The sequence below is a fragment of the Periplaneta americana genome, chromosome 7 (genome assembly GCF_040183065.1).
Source record: "Periplaneta americana isolate PAMFEO1 chromosome 7, P.americana_PAMFEO1_priV1, whole genome shotgun sequence".
Classification (NCBI taxonomy): Eukaryota; Metazoa; Arthropoda; class Insecta; order Blattodea; family Blattidae; genus Periplaneta; species Periplaneta americana.
The window spans coordinates 126,649,549-126,670,413 of record NC_091123.1 but is presented as its reverse complement, the minus strand read 5'-3'; the positions used below and the strand labels follow the sequence as shown (position 1 = coordinate 126,670,413).

The 20,865-nt window shown below is 37.7% G+C and overlaps 1 protein-coding gene across 1 annotated transcript in view; it reads left to right on the top strand.

Moving 5' to 3' along the window:
• LOC138702791 (uncharacterized) overlaps positions 1-16,872 on the top strand; it is a 28,687-nt gene extending 11,815 nt beyond the window's left edge. Inside the window, exon 4 of the mRNA XM_069830089.1 lies at positions 15,783-16,872. Coding sequence (XP_069686190.1) covers positions 15,783-16,516 — 734 coding nt within the window. The 3' untranslated portion in view covers positions 16,517-16,872. The remainder of the gene's footprint in view (positions 1-15,782) is intronic.
• The last annotated feature ends 3,993 nt before the right edge of the window (positions 16,873-20,865 follow it).

The window sequence follows — 20,865 nt, the reverse complement described above, 5'->3', positions numbered from 1 at the left end:
ATAATGAATTTCCATCTGTTTCGGTTTTCCATTCTGTAGGTCTTAAAGAAAGTTATGAAAATATACTAAGATTGTGCGTGCTTTAAAATATGAGGCTCATTGTTGGAAGATATGTAATTGGTTTGCTGCTTGGGTTGCAAGGGGGCTTGAAAAAATATTGTTGTTTTTTGTGTTTGTGGGACAGCCGTGCGTGCTACAGAAAAGCATTCTGTGGTATAACAGTGGGACAAGCGGCAGGAATATGTCCTGGGAGAAAGTAATGTAAAAGAAACACCATTGGTTCAGCCTGATAAGATTCTTCTTCCTTTCTTACACACAAAACTTGGGCTGATGAATTTTGTTAAGGTGCTCAACAAGGACGGTAGTGGATTTGCATATTTACAAGGCAAGTTTTTACAGTTAACACACACAAAATTGAATTAAGGGATTTTTATTGGACCTCAAATCAGAAAATTCATGGAGGACGAAATGTTTGAGAAAATTTTACAAACAGTTGAATTAGCAGCTTGGCAATCATTTAAAAGGGTTGTTGTGTGGTTTTCTCGGAAAGACAAAAGAAGAAAACTATATGTCAAATTTGTTGAAATGCTACATGGGTTGTCGAATATCTATGAAAATGCATTTCCTTCATTCGCATCTAAACTTTTTTCCGGAAAATCTGGGTGATGTTAGAGAAGAACAAGGGGAATGGTTTCATCGACATTTCCATCCTGGAGAAAGGTATCAAGGTCGTAAAGATCCAGTAATGATGGGTGATTACTGTTGGTTTCTTGAGAGGGAGAGCAGGCAGGAGTACAAGAGAAAATCACATACTACCAACCACTTTTAAGCAAAGTTGCAAGTATGTTCTTTTAAAATATGGCCCAAATATCTATCATTGTATCATAAGAATTAATCTAACATAATATTTTATCTGAAACGGCATATGCGAAATTCTAAATGTGTTTATATCTTTTTAACCTGACGTGATAGGAGATTTCTATGGCGATTTTCAAAATCAGCGCAACTTTTTCATTAAGAATCACCTATTTTATTGCGGAGATATGACGAAAACTTTTTTTTTGTTGGGTAGTGAATTAAATGGCTTGAAATGGTAGAAATGCTATTTTTCTTCATAAAAATTATTTCATATCACTTAAAATACAATAAATTAGTAAGACATCACGTTTAGACTCAATTAAAGTAACACCTTGCGACCAAGAGGTCTTGAGTTTAAATACTTTGGTCTTTCAAAAGCCTCAGTTTGAACAAATGCCACATGTTTTAACACTGTAGGCAAAAAGTATTTACACACACCAGTTGCTAGAATTGTTGAATGGTCTTGCGATTCGCAGTGTTCACACGCAGCAGTAAAAAACTTATTTAGTTCTGATATTGAATATGATTGTAATTGTTTCCTCACACCACACAATGGCAAGTATCTCACAGCATTCTCAACAAATTCTGAAATAATAGCTAACACAAAAGAAGGTGTGGGGTAATATAAACTGTTTCCACTAACATCACACTTGTATATTAAATCCATAGGAACTGAACTGCAGGAAGATGTAGCAATTACATTTCTGCACAAATTGCACTTCACATCAGGTAATAGTTTTTTTTAGCACGTATCTGCCAACATAGGCTATTGAAGAAAGCCTGATACTGTCTATGTTGGGATCTGTAAATAAATAAAAAGTAATATTTTTCCTAGCTTCATGAAAATTGCATGGTGAAATTATATAGACATAAAACTACTCGTATTATAGTTGCAGTTGTAATAATTTTAAAGAATAGAATGACATTTGCATAAAAAATTAACACAATTTTCATTTTAGAAATTAAATATTATAACATTAATAACTCATGTTGGGTTTCTTCCAAGTCTGTCAGAATTTTTACCACATGATTAGGCAGTGTACTTGATGCGCCATTGTTTTCCTCATTCACTGTGGTCTTGGGAAAACTGTCACTATTCCCTACAGAGAGTGATCTATTTTGTACATCAACATTTGTTGAAAATGGTATAGAAATTAAGCCAGTTTTCAAAATCTTCTTCATACTAAAAGTCACTGCTCTGCAATCTAGCATATCGTTGCCACCTGATGTCTGACGTAAGCCACTGAAAAATAATTCTATGGGATCTGAATTAAAAGATCTTGTCAGGACAAAATGAAACCCACCATTTAACAAATAGCGTACACACTTTACGGTGGAAGCTGTTGTAAGGATCAGTGCTTCGAAAGTTTCATTTGTTAGAAATTGTTTTTCAGATTTCTGACTCTCCCTTTTTATGCTTTCCAAATACGGAGGGAACTCATTTTCCAACCAGTACAGTCTTTATTCGTCAATAGAAAAATAGTGCATTTTGTCTGGATTTCTAATGCGACTATGGTGTGTTGTGCTGCTAACTTCGTGGAGGGTATTTATAGCCCCAAAAGATGAGAAGACCTCAGCTTTAGAATGTACATGTGGATTATCTTTCAGAAATTTTAAAGCAGATATTACTTCGGTGGAAAAAACTTCCTTGGCTCTTCTCACATTCATTTTTTCAAAATTTGTAGGGTCTACATGCTTCCTTGATAGAAAATGAACGGGTGTGATTGTTTGCAGTTCCTAAATTTCATACAATTTCTTTACTTAGTCTCCAGTTATAATTTCATGACCATCGAACATAATTCTTTCCAAAAACAGGGATCTCAAATTTTCCAAAATATGACATTGGTCAAAAACAAGAAAGAGAGTGCCTGGGATCTTCTGGGTGGCGTACGTCAGTCTTTAAACTTCTATTCCCAGAAAATTTTTTCATCATAGTGACGTTCGTTTTATGGTTATCAGTAACTAAATGGAGAAGAATAAAGCCACACTCTTCTATGTGATGAATGACAGACATTGTCAGCATACATAACTGGGAGCCAGTAAGCTGTTTTGTGAAAAAGTATCCTGCTGATAATCTATATTTCGTAGATAATCATGAAGCATTAGGGCTGATTAGCAAGCACTGGAACCTTTCCTTTCTCTGAATTATTACTGTCATTTGATTTTTGACTAGGGGGGGTGATCACGTTCCCTGAAAAATGAATCCAATTTGTTGTCATACTGGAGTTGCTGCTTAATAGACATTTCGTCTACTACAAATCTACATATCAACTCTGCCTTCTTCAAAGAACTAGCTTCTGCAGTAAGTCTTGATTTTATTAATGGGATTACTCCTGTTTCTAGTGATACATCTCCAACGAAACGAGAGAGAGTTTGAGTACTAGGAAACATTAATATGTACTCCCTTGCATATTTATAGCCCTTAGGTGAGCAGTATTGCCATATGACGCATTGTTTTACTGTTTCCTCACGCCAACATGGTGTCTTTTTGTTATAATTTACAATTATTTCAAGTAGCAAAATCGTTTTTTTAGAGTGGTTTTCTTCTGACAGAATACCCTCAAGATTCCTATGGTATTCGTTATTTTCTAAATACTCTGCCCGGTCTGATAATTTTCTTAAATTTTGGTCGACGTGAGCAAGTTTATGATTCAGATGCCAAATCTTTGTTTCCAAAGCTCTGTTTTCCTTTTCTAGACTTTTTAATTTAGAATCAGAATCCTCATCTGTCTGAACATCAGTAGATTTATATTCCGTGATATCAGCTATAAAACCTTCTTCCTCTTATGGACTGTTGCTCCTTTTACGTTTCTTAGTATTTTCTTCCAAATTATGCCGCACTATACTGCGCCTTGGTTTTAAAACTGGTGGTACTTTATGTGCAGGATAATTAGGGAATTTACTTGGAACACTACCTCGTTTTAGAACTTTCCTTTTCAAATTCGGTGTATAATCATTTATAGTGAAATGTTCGCTACAGACTAAGGACAAATTTGAATATGAATTAAGTACAAACTTGTCTCTGGAAATTGCCTTTAACCATTTGTTTTTCAAATCTTCATCTACAGAGAATTCATGAAAGCTTATTCCTTTCGTTTTCCCCTTTCATTTGTACAGAATGGTACACAACAATTAGGCATCTGCAATAAAATAACATGAATAAGACTTCGTTAATAATGTAATATTTTTATCGTCCTAAAACCCATGCCGCAAATTATTATTTCAAGGAACTGAATGGCATTAGTTTCTAAGCAATTATTTAATTGAGGTCCTCTGCTACAAGAATATAAAAAAATAACTAAACGTCATTGCATGATGATTAATAAGAGCTACAATATTTAGGCCTATATAAAACAAAGATTATTCTGTCTGCCAGTATCATTGCTTACCTTGTGAAAGATTCAATTCGCCAAAACATTTAAAAATAATCACATAACATTACATTCACCAACACAATGAAATATCACTTAAAATTCAATGCAACAATAACACCGAACAAAAAATAATGACTTGCTACCATGAAACAAATACTGCACATCTGCGTGGTAACATGCTTCCGTACAAAACTCCACACTGTGCACACAAAACAACAGTTGGTATTCAGCATTCCAAGCGGCAACATTTGTAAGTTCTTGTAATACCCAAACTGCCATAAAGGAAAGGAAAACTGCCAAGGCTGATAGAGTATGGGATCGGAGAGAGCTATGGCTGAACGTGTTAAATTAACTTCATGTAACAGTATGTGGTGTAAGTGTGTGTGCAGATGCATCTTCAGATAGTACAGCAGTGGCGGTTGGTGACTGTGGAACCTAGGGAAGCTACTAAGAAAGCATTGTTTTAAGAAACAGGCGACCTCCACACTTACTTTAAGCCAGTGGTTCCCAAAGTAGGGGTCGTGTAAAGAGTGATGGGGCTCGCGAGATGATTTACAAAATAAAAAGAACGCCTTATTAACATACAACTATTTTGCATTTATAAACCTAAACAACTTTGAATATAAAAATTAAAAAGTCTCAGCAATAATAAAGTAAAAATAATTAATTTGATAAATGTACTTGTTTTTCAGAACATAGCCTCTCAAATCTGGATTATGTATTGGATACACACACAGTGATATCATTTTCAAATTTGAGGTTTCTCGCTTTTGTTTTGATGGTAGTCATAGACGAGAAACTTAATTGCCATGAATTATGAGGTGTTGCAAATGTTATCAAAAATATAAGAGCTTCTTTTGCAAGCTCGAGATATTCTTTTCATGCAAAACTAGTCAAGCTCTGCGAAAAAGGCTCTAGTTTCAACATCCCATCATATTTATCCTACAATTTTTTTTTTGGGGGGGGGGGGAATTTCAGCCAGTTGAACGCAACAGATTTAGTATTCATCCGTGACTGTCGTGATTGTTTTGAGTTTTTTTTTTTTCGGAAAATACTCAAGAAGCTGTTGCTTGAAATTGTACTTCTGGTAGAAACTTATCTACTGGTTTTGTGTAAAATTCTATTATAGTTCAAATTTTACAGGGATTTCTATTTTTGAAATGGAGTCAAGAACTGGTACTGTAGTGAGGGTAAGAGGATCACAAACTGAAATCTCGCCCAAAAGTGGATCGCGGCTTCAAAAAGTTTGGAAACCACTGCTTTAAGTAAATATTGGGGTAGCGCCTTAATTCAGTAATTACAGTATTGAGAAGAACAACATCACAGGTATCAAAATGAGACAGTTTTATCAGACGAGTGATGAGTAAATTGCTTCACATCTTTTGAATACTGTCAAAATACGAGTAAATAACAAAATGCGTTTTTACTTTATAATTATGAGCAGAAATTCATTAATAGAACAATTTACAACATTATTTTCATGCTAGCAAAACAAAAATCTCACCTCTATTGCTTATTTGTATACAAGGTCCATTCTCCTTCCTTTCCTGGCAAAAATGTCTGTTACATTGTCAATGAAGTTTGAAGTCTGTTTCAAGGACACCAGAAGCTCCTTTTCAATCGACATCAGTCCAAGTGCCGACAGTCGTTCCTGCCCCTGAGTATTCCTGCAGTATGTTTTGATCCTTTTCATTGCCGAAAATGATCTCTCTACAGAAGCACTAAGTTTTAGGAAGCATTGAAATAATTGTGCACAGTTTATAAACTTCCGGGAATGTATCACTGTCTAATTGGAATTGCTTCAAAAATTTCAAGAGATCACTGACAGATTTGGTTGCATAATCGTCTATATTAAATATTGCAGTCAGTTCACTTCTTAAGCGAGAAAACTCAAAATGCCTGGGATAGGCATCTTTCAAACTAGTGAAAGCTCTTTCAGGAAAGATTTGGTGATGAGTGTTCCGTTTGCTAACATCCAAGAGCTCAAAAAAAGATAATGCTTCTAGGTCCAGAAAACGACTTTCCATTTGTTCAGAAATGTTATCAATAATTTCATAGTAGAGGCGTCTATAAACATCACGATCATATTCATTTGCAGACGAGCAGGCTCTTTTTTTGAGTGGCTCTCCATTCGATTCAATTTGTTCCCAAAGTGCGTTGAATTTATCTGTCTGATTTCTCACTAATTCCTTTATTTGCTGCACCTTTGATGAGCAGTAAGCAATATCTAAGGATTTCTTCTGCAGAATGTTGAATAATGTGTCTGTCAATGGAAATAATTGTGCACATACTAATAGCATGAAATTAAAGTTGAAATCATTTAGTTCTGATAGAAATCCGCGGGCGGAATTGAATGTTTCTTGATCCCAATTATCAGGATTTTCTCGAATGTGAGTGAAGAAATCTTTAAGGGCTTCCTTGTTGTCATATATGGTATGAACTAGTCGACAATTGTAATTCCATCTGGTTTGGGAACCTTTTCTTTACTTCTTCATCCAAGGCATTGGTCCTTCTACTTGGCTTAGAAAAGAAGGATGAAAATCCTGAGTTCGTTTGAAAAAATATTTTGCAAATCTTGATTGCACACAATGCCTGCGACAATACAAGATTTAATCTATGGGCGTAACAGTGCACGAACTTTGCTTCTGGATAATTTTCTTTCACTTTTGCTTGTAGCACCCTGCAAAAACCGCCGCTCCATCGTATGTTTGCCCTATTAGTTTATTGACAATATTATATTCATCAATACATTTGAAAATTATCTTAGCAAGCCCTTCTGCTGTTCTGTCTGCACTGACGTCGGTAAATCCTAAAAATCTTTCTTGGATTTTACCACTTTCTGTCACATAGTGCACAACTGTACTTAGTTGTGACTTGCATGCAATATCTGTAGATTCGTCCAGCATAATTGCTATGAAAGGAGAACTTTTAATTTCTGATTTAATGTGTTCAATTAAAACTTCCCCAATCGCATCTATCAAATCATTTTGTGTGTGTTTGGACAGCCCTGTAAAAGTAGAGGTTTTCATACATTGCGCCAATTTTTCATCATATTCACTTAATAGATTTAAACTATCAACATAATTCCCTCTTATTACACAATTCTTTTGATTCATCGTGAGCCCTAAATGACAATTCGTTCTTTCCTAAGAAGCATGTTACAGTAATTACGCGAGCAAGAATTTCTCTGTTATGCTTCACTAAGGCATTGTGTCTTAAAATGTAGCTCCCAATTGATCGTCTATCTGTAAATCAATTCTTGTTAACCCAAATGTTTTCAGTTTCGTCATAGAAATAAAATGACTTTGGCAATGTGCAGATCTATGGAAATTACTTATGTCCGAAAATCCCTGGGAGTTCCAAACGTTTTTGTCTATATTAAATATTAAACATGGCCAGCAATATAATTTCTTTGAATCTGCACATGCAGTGAGCCATTTAAATTTATCATAATAAACATCTGCTCTAAAATGTTTGAAACATGATTTCGTCTTTGTCTTCAAATCATCAATTTTCGGCATAGGCCTACCATTTATAATTATTAGTTTCTTATCTTCAAAATTATGTGATCCGAACGACACTTTTCTTAAGCTATCAATAATGCAACATGCACTTGAACTCGCTGAAGAAACAGCAGAGACACTCACGTCATCAGCCACATCACAACTACCGGCGGAGGTTTCCGAAGGATGCTCGTGAAGAACAGAACCCGTGTTAGGAATAGCTTCATGCATATCGCTTGCAGTTGAGGTGCTAGGCGAATAATTCATTATGGAAGGCTATTTGGACTTACAACAAAATAACAGTAATATTGGTGGAATATATACTTTGTAATTCAATCTACAATTCATAATAACATACTGCACAACTCAATAACCCACACCAATTAGGAAGAAACGCATAAAAATACACAATATTCCACTTTCTCTCGGAATCATATGGAATCTCAACCTGACGTAGCTTCACTGCATAGCAGCACACTTCATGTACGGCAGATCGAGAGTGACTGAGCGAGCACAAAAGCATAATCTTCAACAGAATCGTTTGCAGTTTTTAATAGATTACAATTATTATACTATTGTGCACATAAAAGTGCATGGTGAGGAGGGAAGCTCAGCTTCCCTCGCTTCAATGAACTGACCACCACTGTAGTACAGCATTTCCTTTAGCTCCGTATGTGGAGCACAGGGCTACAACAAGCAAGCACCGCTTTGTCCTATTCCTGGCTGAGGCATCTTGGGATAATTGAAACAATATGTTGGTATGGGCAGATATTCAAAGCTAGTTATAGTAGTTGGTGTTGTTCTGTGAACTTCTCACACTTCATCTACTGTTACTTTGTTGGAGATAAGAACATTGGGAGAAAGTAAAAAAGACTCTGTTCATGCATAGAACAACACTCCACCCACACTGCCGCATTTCTAGAAAACATCAATTGATTCTGAGTAAGGAACACATGTGTCTATCTTGTGTTTCTAAACACGTGTATTTCCTGCTTCTGTTGTTTTTATTTAATTTGTGTATGTAATATAATGCTGTATATTATACTGTATTTGTGCACATAATAATATAGTGGGTAGGATATGTATGATATGATGTTTCTGTAGTGAGTTGTAGAGAGGCAACCCTCCGCCGCTGAGTGCACAGATGAAGTGTCAGAAGTCTACTCCCCTTCTTCATGATGCGAGTCAGCATTTTAAATTATGCACGAACATGTTGAATTGTAGTTTTCCTGTATTTGCGGTCATTAGCAGAGAAAACCGGTTGTTAAAAAATTAAAATGACCACTGGATAAATCAATGGATCTGCATGTCCGATTACTGGAGTTGCGATGATGTGTTAACCTTACGACCAGAGACTTCAACGTTGACTATGAAGCTGAACAAGCATGTCCATAAGCGAAAGTTTTAATATTGTAATTTTAAGTTATCATAATACATAGGCCTACTTATTATTAGGAATTTTATACAATACAGGCCACTATGTAATGCAGAAAGAGAGAAGGGCTGTCTTTATTTAGAAATAAGCCTATGTAGATAAATTAACGTGGAACAACCTCAAGTGAAGTATTCATATCATGAAATAATGTTATTTAATTATTATGTCTATTTACAATCCCCTAGTTACTTTCTTCTCACTAGATATGGGAGGTAACTCGGACATGGTGTTCTACCTCCTTGACCCCCAAACACCTTCATTGCATGTAAAGGCGTCACCTTTCCTCACACTCTTCACCACTTAACTGTAGGAACGAGCAAGGAATAAACACTTAGCTCAGTTGCCAATTCTTGAAGTCATTGTCATATTTTATTTCTGCTACTCTCCTAAGGGTTTAGAGAAGATGGGAGTTTATGAGGGTTTACCAATCCCAGAAAGAAAGGCCATTATGTTTTGAAGCTAGGCATATCCTCACCATTATTACAACCTAAAAAGAGTCACATTCCATTACAGTGCTCCAAAATTTTCGCATGGTTTACATCGTGTGAATACTGTATGAAAGAGTTAGTGACAAAATTTTCTCCAAAGAACTTTTTAATTGCACAACTGAACAACACCGCAAAACATAGCATTTCTTAGTAGTCTACTGTAGTGCAACATTTATTGTTATAATATTGTTTGTGTAACGTTTATTATTATAATTGTAACTAACAAACAATAAAATTACAAGAAATGGATTAGCACTAAAGAAAAACGAGCGACTTGGCTCAAATGGTAGTGTTTGAGACTTTTATTTTCGAAAGGTCCCGGGTTCAAACCCTGTGATCAGTCAATCTGATTGAGGTTTTTCATGGTTGTTTCCCTCAGTCACAAATGCACATGCCAGATTGGAAATTTACATACCATGGTTCATGATCTCCTTAATCATCAATATCATAAACATTAAAACAAAATCTAAATCAGTTACATGAACATAAGCTATCTATAACACACGACAGTAAAAACAGAGTCAGAACAAAAGTACGCGACCTACTGATATACCCAAAGATCCTATACATGTGATATGACTACAGATGTTAAAGTATATATAAATAAACTTCACAAAAAATTGCCAATTGAGAATAAGTAAACAAGGGAAAAGGTGGTTATAGGATTTTTAAGTCACGTAGGACAAATTTAATTTCAGTTAAAATTAATAATGGGACTTCAGAATGGCTCGAAATTAATACAGGAGTAAAACAGGATTACAGTCTCGCCCTTCTTCTGTTTGTAATGCACATGAATAAAATTCTTCACACTGAAAACAAGACAAATTGTGGACTACCTCAAGAGCAAAGGCTTAGAGCTAGTGAATAACCACATCGGAGGTAGTGCATTGGACTTGGTATGTGTAAGAGGTTTCTGTATCCAACAACAAGAAATACTAGCAAAAACAGAAGCGTCGCTCATCAGAAAGCATAGCCCAGTCTCAGTGACGTTAGTAAATAATGCTCGGCAGGCCAATGATATCAACAAAGAAAACCAAAAATTGAGGAAAACCCCGAACATGGAAAGAATGAAGGTAATAGTAGACAAAGTTACGAACATCAGGCAAGCAGCTCAGGAAGGGAGACTGGAGGAGGCAGCAGAAGGAATTGAAATGTGGATTAAGGATGCTACATCAATACGTGAAAAAAGAGTAAGGAAAGGGAAGAGATGGTTCGATAAAGAGCACTACGAAATGAGGAGAAGGATACTCACAGCCCTACACCAAGCCAGGGAATGCCAGAACAGAACATTATTACTAGAATACAACAGTATCAGAAGAGAATACAAAGATCTACTAAAACAGAAAAAGAAGTTGTTTCTAGAAGATCAACACAATAAGCTAATAGAAGATACCGAAAAGGACCCCTATAGAGCTTCAAGACCACAGCAGCCCAGATTTCCTGCAGACATACCAATACAGACCTGGGAAATGCACATGAGCGAAACAATATGCAACAGGGAGACAAGACCACAGAAGATCAGTGGAAAGGAGATTGAAAAGTGTGACTTATTTACAGAGCAAGAACTAAAACGGGCGATCCTAAAGGCGAAAAACAACAGAGCACCTGGCCCAGATGGAATCCGAAATGAGCACCTGAAGCAGTCTATGCAGTACCTCTTGCCAGTGTGGGTAGAGCTGCTAAATGGAGAAAGTCCACCATAAAACGTTTATATAAAGGAAAAGGAAACAAGTGATCTCAATGCTTACAGAGGTATAGCGTTGGAAATGGTAGGACTCAAGTTATTAACAAGAACACTAACGATGCGATTAGGTGAAATTATAGAACCATATTTACCTGAGGAGCAATTCGGATTTAGGCCAAAGAGATCTACGATAACAGCAGCAGGAAATCTCATTGCGGACATTCAGCAGATGCTAGAGGGTGTCAAGGGCAACAAACTATATGTGGTGTTTGTGGACTATTCCAAAGCATTTGACATGATAAACCACCAAACTGTGCTCCGAAAACTCGAATCGCTAGTGGGGATGAACTGGATGACAAGACTTGTGTCCAACATATTGGCAGAGAACTATGTACAAGTAGACGATAGCGTGGGGAAGACAAATTGGATTGAACAAAAGAATGGTGTACTCCAAGGAGATCCCCTCAGCCCCCTCCTGTTCAACATATTGATACACGATGTAGGACTGAAGATAAAGCAGAACATACAGACACGAATATATATTTATGCAGATGATATGGCTCTGGGGTCAGAAAGTATAGATGACCTGCAAAAAGCAATCGACAATCTGTCACAGTGGGCAATAGAAAATGAAGTCAAAATCAACGAGGATAAGACAGAACTTGTGGTGTTCAGAAGAGGTGGAAAAGTCTCCGAGAGAGATAAAGTGACATGCAATGGGAAAATTCTCAACATTAGAAGTCATTGCAAATACCTGGGGCAGACAATCCAGATGACAGGGAAATCATTCTCAATACATCTGAAGGACAGATTAATAGCGGCAGTTCGTGCAATCTATGACATTACATCTCCAACTCTGTTGTCACTAAATACAGCTATGAGACTTTTCGAAGCAAAAGTATGTCCTACACTCACGTATGGGCTAGAGCTTATATGGGAACATCTAACTTTAAGTCAAATGAGAGCAATGGAGGATCTCAAGGCCAGGTTGCTGAAGAGGATAATGGGGATTTCAAAATTTGCACCATCGAGATTGACCTACATACTAGCCCGGGAGACATATCCTAGTGGAGAATCTGAGGATCAACCTGCAGCTGCCATCTACAGAGTGCTACAAGAAGCTGCTAGAAGAGTTGCGGAGGAAGAAGGCTGAAGTATGGGAGGAGTTTTACACTACAGAGGCAGTGACGCGACGCGAGTGGACTGAGACAAACTTTCAGATGAGACACTTAGTAACAGGACTAGCTGTGCATGGTTTCCATTTCAAAATGTGTGTGACAACAAGTTTTCATGACCCAAGGGATACATGCGTGTGTAAACTGTGTGCCCAACTGTGCGACAGATACCATATCATGAGATGTCCAGCAAGAATATGCTCCATCAGTGAACCTGCAAAGGACATATAAATCAATGCACATTGTGCGCTATTTATTTCTATTATTATTATAAAATTCTTCAGGGATGGAGACAAATGCGATATGGTCAGTTGCAGGTAAACAAAAATTAAAAACTAGGTTCATTGATATTTGCAAATGACTTAGTTTTAATAGCACTTACAGAAAATTATTTACAGTACTTAGTACATAATTTAATGATTCTTCATTTTTGTATATACACTTTTAACACTTACATATCACAGAATAAATAGCAAACTTCTTTACAGTGTTAATATTTAGTATATATCTGCTTGACTAGGTTCGAAGTCTTGTGCTTCAGGATTTATGAAGCACAAGACTTCGAACCTAATCAAGCAGATGTAGACTAAATATTAACACTGTAAAAAAAGTTTGGTATTTATTCTGTGACATAGGCCTAATTAAAATATCATTGCAAAAAATATAACATGGAAAAAAAAAAAACAAAGTTATGGCATTCTCGAGAAAATATCCTGTCCCTAGTAAAATATGTTTAGATGCAATATTTTATAATGAGCTAAAGATTTTACATATCTTTGCTACAAATTAATATTTGATAATGATCTGGATATGAGCAAAATTGTAAAATACTTCAAAACTATGGGAATAATCAACATGGTAATGAAACCTTCCCTGGTACAGAAAAGCACTAGAATACACCTGTAACAAACCTTGCACTCTGTTATGGTAGTAAAATATGGACATTAAAGTGGATGAATGAAAGCAGAATAACAGCTAACGAAATGAGATTTATGTGAAGAACAGCATGATATACAAAATGGGACCATAAACGCAACGATGAAGTAATGGAAGAACTCAGTCTGGAATCAGTATTCCATTTCATACAGAGATATCAGAACAATTGGATGAGCCATTTGCGATGTGTGAGATGTCACAAAATCCCAAAAGCTATATTTCACTATCAACGCCATGGGGAAAGATCTCTGGGATATCCCAGAAAGAGTTGGGGAGAAAATTCCTCTTTATTGTCAGATCATAATAGGCCACATGTCCCACGCCGTGGCATTGTGGTCTAAGGCATCCTGCCTGGGACTCGCATTACAGAATGCACGGTGGTTCGAGTCCTCATGGAGGAAGAAATTTTCTCATGAAATTTCGACCAGTGTATGGGACTGGTGCCCATCCAGCATCGTGATGCACTTGGGGAGCTACGACAAGTAGTGAAAATCCAGTTTTGTAAACCACCTATAATGGCTGGGGGAATCATCGTGTTAACCACACGATACCTCCATTCTGGTTGGATGATCGTCCACCTCTGCTTCGGTATGTGGACGTGAGGCTAGCAGCTGGCTGGTCGATCTTGGCCGTCCATAGGCTGTAGCGCCATGGATTTACAATAGGCCACATGGCCTATTTTGTGTATGGATGTTGATGGTGGAGTCTGGTAGGTAGAGGTGTTTGGGAATGCTTCTTGTGCAGTAGCAAAATGGAACAAAAGCATAGTGTGATTGTTTTGGTTTTTCCACAGCCACACTGCATATGCAAGAATTTTCCGATCATCGAGTACAGTTAAGAGAAAAATATTATGTGCTGACAAACAGTTCAGAATATTATTGTTTTTACAAAATATGCTAATTTGGAGCTTTATCCCACAAAATACTAAAAATATGTTACATTGCATGCTCAATAGTCTATTATATACAGGAACGCTTGAAATATGCAAAAATTATGTACAATTAATTTTGAATATTCGTCTTTACAGTTGTTCAAAACCAGGGGCGGATGCAAGGGGGGGGGGATTAAGGGGATATATCCCCTCCCGAAATTTTGAGAAAAATACGAAACAAGAAACAAAAATAATATTAATTTTAATTCGTGAATGTACAAGGAATTAGAGAGTTTTCCACATAATTCTCTTTGCTAAAGTGTTAAATTCCAAGAACTGCAGGGAGACAAACACAGCATTCTTACTTCAAGACAGTCATGAAGAGTATTTCAGGCTTTTAATTGTCCTTCTCTTCTTAGACTATTTCATTAGTCAGCTCAAGGACAGGTTTTTAAATCATAAGGGAATCCTAAACTCCATACAAACTTTGCTGTCTAAAAACATAGTGTGAGCATCAGATGAAGATTTAGAAACTGCTGTTGAGGCTGTAGTGATCAGTGGCCCAATGATGTTGATGCATCACCAGAGTCTTTCTTCAATGAATTGATGATGTGGAGAAGAAATTTTCTTGATCAGAAAAATCTTCACCTAATAACTACTGATTTTATATCATCTTTGAACAGGTGCAATGAAATTGTTTTTCCCTGCACTCACAAGGCGCTGAAACTTTTCTGCACGTTGCCTGTAACTATAGCAACATCAGAATGGTCGTTCCCAACATTGCGGTATTTGAAGACTTACTTGAGGAGCACAATGGGCGCAGACAGATTAAATGCACTGGCCTTGATGTATATACATAAAAATGTAGAAGTAAAAGTTCATGAAGTACTGGATGAAATGTCTAAGAAGACTCGTCGCCTTCTTCTGTAAATGTCATTCTTTTTGTATTGGAGTCATTGTAAATGTTAAAATAAAAAAATTATGGTTTATTTAACAATGCTCGCAATTGCCGAGGTTATATCAGAGTCGCGGTGTGCCGGAATTTTTTCCCTGAGAACTTCTTTTACATGCCAGTAAATCGACTGATATGAGGCCTGTCACATTCAAACACACTTAAATGCCATCCAGCTGGGTTGGGGTAGAACCCGCAACTTCGAACACAGAAGGCTATACATACTACGCTTCTCAGGCCAACTTGTAAATGTTTGTGACTCGGAAACAAATTGTGAGTATATAAACTTATTTCCCATTACTCCATTTTTACTATCTCCTCAAATCCCTCCCCGAAAAAAAATCTTGCGTCCGCCCCTGTTCAAAACATATATAAAATGACTTGCAAATGGGCAGTAAAAATATGCAGTTCCATATGAATCCTCAGTCTATTAATATGCCATTCACTTAAAGCTAGTGAATGCAATGGCACATGCTTGACCATAAAGTTTATTTTGTTTGTTGTAGACCTCTCAGACGACGACGTGGATGAAGGCTTTTTTTCTGGCATGCAAGCTCGAGTTCCCGAGCGAGCTCCCTGGCCACAACAACCCTTGGATAACCCCCATTATTGCGACAAGAACTCTCAAGCTTCCATGCGAGCCTGCAGCCCAGGACAAGACTTTGATGGAGGCTTTTTTCGTCCCGTGCAAGCTCGAGTTCCCACGGGAGTTCACAGGCCACAACAAGTCTTGAATGAAAGCTTTCTTCATCCTGTGCCAGCTCGAGCTCCCATGCGAGCCCATAGGCCAAAACAAGCCTTGGATAAAGGCTTTTTTCATCCCGTGCCAGCTCGAGCTCCCATGCGAGCCCATAGGCCAAAACAAGCCTTGGATAAAGGCTTTTTTCATCCTGTGCCAGCTCGAGCTCCCATGCAAGCTCACAGGCCACGACAAGCCTTGGCTGAAGGCTTTCTTCGTCGCATGGCAGCTCGAGTTTCCAAGCGAGCTCGCAGGCTAAGACAAGCCTTGCATGAAGGCTTCTTTCATTCCGTGGCAGCTCGAGTTTCCATGCGAGCACGCAGGGCAGGACAAGCTACCAGGCGAGCACCCATGCCAGCACCCAGGCCAGCGCCCATGCCAGGTCCCTCATTGGAGCACCCACCAGCAGAAGAAGAAGATGAAGAAAGAACAACGAATCGCTGCTGCACTTTTTTAAGGAATGTATTTTCTAGGATTCGTCGTCTTTTTAGGAGGAGATAACGAAGAGTTCCTCCTGCCCTTGTTTAAGGTATGTATTTTCTGGGCTTCGTCGTCTTTTTAGGCCTAAGTAGTTATAAATTCTTTTATCTAAGAGCCATTTTCAGATGTTTCCCCCTTGGCTTGTTTGCTTGCTTTGGCTTGCTTATCCTTACTTAGGCTTGCTTTGCCTTGTTTTCACTTGCTTTGGCTTGCTTGGGCTTGCTTTGCCTTGCTTCCTTTGGCTTGCATTGCCTTGCTTGCTTTGCCTTGCTTGCCTTGATATGCTTTGCCTTGCTTTGCCTTGCTTGCTTTGGCTAGCTTTGCCTTGTTTTGGCTTACCTGCTTTGGCTTGCTTGCTTTGGCTTGCCTTACTTTGGCTTGCATTGATTTGGCTTACCTACTTTGGCTTGCCTTGCCTTGCATTGACTTGCTTGCTTTAGCTTGCCTTGCTTTGGCTTGTCTTGCTTTGGCTTGCCTTGCTTTGGCTTGCTTGCTTTGGCTTGCCCTGCTTTGGCTTGCTTTAATTTGCCTTGCCTTGGCTTGCTTACTTTTCCTTGCTTTGACTTAGCTTCCTTTGTTTTACATTGCTTTGGCTTACGTTGCTTTGGCTTGCCTGCTTCGGCTTGCTTGCTTGGGCTTGCCGTGCTTTGGCTTGCTTTATTTTGCCTTGCCTTGGCTTACTTGCTTCGCCTTGCTTTGGCTTGCTTGCTTTGCCTTGCCTTGCTTTGGCTTGCTTGCTTTCCCTTGCATTAGTATGCTTGCTTTGCCTTGCTTTGGCTTGCTTGCTTTCGCTTCCCTTGCTTTGGCTTGCTTCCTTTCACTTAGCTTCCTTTGGCTTACCTCGCTTTGGCTTGCTTTCTTTGACAGCTTCCTTTAGCTTACCTTGCTTTCGCATGCCTTGCTTGCTTTGGTTTGCCTTGCTTTGGATTGCCTGCTTTCGCTTGCCTTGCTTTGGCTTGCCCTGCTTTGGCTTGCCTTGCTGTAGCTTGCTTGCTTTGCCTTGCCTTGCTTTGGATTGCTTGCTTTGCCTTGCCTCACCTTGCCAGCTTTACCTTGCCTTGGCTTGCTTTGCCTTGCCTTGCCTTTCCTTGCCTTGCCTTTCCTTGGCTTCCTTGCTTTGCCTTGCCTTGGTTTGCTTGCTTTGCCTTGCCTTGCATTGACTTGCTTGCCTTGCCATGCTTACTTTGCATTGGCTTGTTTTGGTTTGCCTTGTCTTACTCTGGCTTGCCTTGTCTTACTCTCGCTTGCTTTGCCTTACCTTGACTTGCTTGCTTTACCTTGCCTTGGCTTGCTTGCTTTGCCTTGCCTTTCCTTGGCTTCCTTGCTTTGCCTTGCCTTGCTTTCTTTGCCTTGCCTTGCCTTTCCTTGGCTTCCTTGCTTTGCCTTGCTTTGGTTTGCTTGCTTTACCTTGCCTTGCATTGGCTTGCTTGCCTTGCCATGCCTTGGATTGCTTGCTTTGGCTTGCTTGCTTTGCCTTGCCTTGGCTTGCTTACTTTGCATTGGCTTGTTTTGGTTTGCCTTGTCTTACTCTGGCTTGCTTTGCCTTACCTTGACTTGCTTGCTTTACCTTGCCTTGGCTTGGCTTGCTTGCTTTGCCTTGCCTTTCCTTGGCTTCCTTGCTTTGCCTTGCCTTGCTTTCTTTGCCTTGGCTTGCTTGCTTCGCCTTGTCTTGCTTGCCTTTGCTTGGCTTTGTTTTGCCTTGCCTTGCTTTGGCTTGCTGTGCCTTGGCTTGGCTTGCTTGCTTTGGCATGCCTTGTTTGGTTTGCCTTGCTTTGGCTTGCTTGCATTGGCTTCCCTTGCTTTGGCTTGCCTGCTTTGCCTTGCCTTGCTTTGGCTTGCCTTGCTTACGCTTGCTTTCTTTGCTTGCTTGCTTTGTCTTGCCTTGCCTTGGCTTGCTAGGTTAGAATATAATAAAGTTTGAATAGGCCTTCAATGCTTATCTGTTTTTATATAAAGTATTATAATTTATTAATTTATTACATGAACGTTTTCGGCACTTGTGTGTGCCATCTTCAGATGTTAGAAAAGATACTACATCTTAATATGTTAACACTGCCAAAATGGATACACATAATGTTGACATAACTATTCTATGTGTACATAAAAGACCTTATTGCAATATACCCTTTGTTGGTTAAAATGATTGTGACATAAAATACTAAGTAAAAACACTTGAAAACAGTTAATTAAAACATTATGAATAAGTAAAACCTTTCAGTTGTGACGGTGTCAGATAGAATACACTAGTTTTTGAGTATCAAGTAATTAATTGGTTGCACTATGATACAGGTACTTTTACTGAAACAAGTAGAAGGTGAGCCATAAATTACGTCTATTAATGGGTGATGTTCACTGATTGCTTAATGTCATTTACTGTCACATATAATAAAAACACTTGGAGAAGTTGAACATGGCGTGTGAGATATTTGCATAGTATGGATCCCAGTAATTAATTGTTATAAGACCTGAATGTTGTTTTCTTCATCTGCCAACTTAAATTTTAACATTTCTTACAATGTCGAGTTGTCACTGTCCGATTTTCAGAATAGCCTGGCATGCTGTGAACATAGAGATGTTGGAATGTTGTAGGTTGTTGTATTTTGATTGTCAAAATATGAATGAATACGCAAGTAACTTACGTGCAACAACTGGTTTTAATGTGCATTCGACGATGGCTTGGCTCAGGCTGAAAGTCGGGAAGTGCTCAGATTGATCTTAACCTAATGGACATCTAGCGGAACCGGAAGTGGGGTGGGGTGTGGGGGACCTGTGTGGGAGCTGGTTTTGTTAGTTTTTGTGGGATTAATTTAAATAGATTGAATAAAGGATTATTAGTGTTGGCTATTTGTTCGTTTATGAGGGGGTTTCCTTCATTGTAGCTCTTGGCAATGTAATATTGTTCGGCTGTGTCGATTAAAGAACTGTTAATGACCTTTATGACTTTTAATGCATCATTTATATTGGTTAACTTGTGTCCTTCCTCGATAAGGTGATTAGGAATTTTTTATTTATTTCTATTATATTTAAAATCTGTTGTATATATCTAATTCTAAAATTCCTGCGGGTTTGGCCAATGTACAATTTAGGGCAATTTTTACAATGTAATTGGTATATACCACTGTTTGAAAAAGGTTCTGTACTGTTGGTTCTGTTGGGAATTTTGTTATGAAGTTTATTATCAGTTTTTGAAGCTATATTGATATTCTGTTTTTTAAAGAAGTTGTTTAATTGATTTGAAATTTTCCCGAAGTATGTCATAATTTGCCAAGATTTATTAGATTTTGATTTCTCCGGTTCGAGTGTGGTATGTTTCTTCTTGAATAATTTTGCTTTCTTTTTGTTAAGTAATTTTTTGATCAGATATTTGTCATAGCCATTTTCTATTGCTAAATTTCGGATATAGTTATATTCTTTATTGCAATTGTCTCTGTTCAATGGTGTTGTGAGTAAACGGTCTATTAAACATCTAAATTTACTAATTTTATGTTTTGCAGGGTGGGTGGAATTTTTATCAATGGAATGTGTGGTGGCTGTTTGTTTTCTGTGTATGTCAAAAACTATTTTAGGGGGTTTTAAAGTGATATTTAGATCCAGGAATTTTATACAATTATTGGTACTTATTTCTAGAGTGAATTTCAGATTCTGGTGTAGTTTGCTAAATTCGTCTTGTATGAGTGTATTTTGATTATCTCTATCCTCATAAATGATCAGGGTATCATCAACGTATCTTGTGTATATGGAAAAATGAAATCTGTTACTTAAAGTTTTGATGTGTTCATTTTCAAGGTGTTGTAGAAATATATTTGCTAAAAAACCTGACAAGGGGTCACCCATTGCTAGACCTATAGGTTGGGCATACAATTTATTGTGGAATTTAAAGTAATTGTGCTTTAGTGAAATTTGTAGTAGGTTAATAACTTGTTGGATTAGATTGCTATTTAGTTGAAGTTCATTCAGTTTTGAGGCTATAATGTCTAAGGTTTCATTAATGGGGATGTTTGTATACAAATTAGTTATATCAAGCAACAATAATTTCGTTGTTTTTGTGGTCTTTAATTTTTGTAATTTATTTATTAATTGTTTTGTATTATTATCTTGAATAATGGTTGTGTTAAAAAAATTGTATAAATATTTATTAAGTTTATGGTTGGGTGCGTCTCTACACTTTACTATGGGTCTCATGACAGTTCCGTTTTGTGTGTTTTCGGCAATGTTTTCAAGGTGGGGGCGTTAGGATTTTTCTTTATAATTGTGTGACTTTTATTTTTCGGAATTACATCTGGTGCGTTTTTGATGACTGTTTTTATTTGCTTTTGATATGTTTCAGTTGGATCGGTTTTTAATTCCACTATCTGGTTGTTATTAAAAAA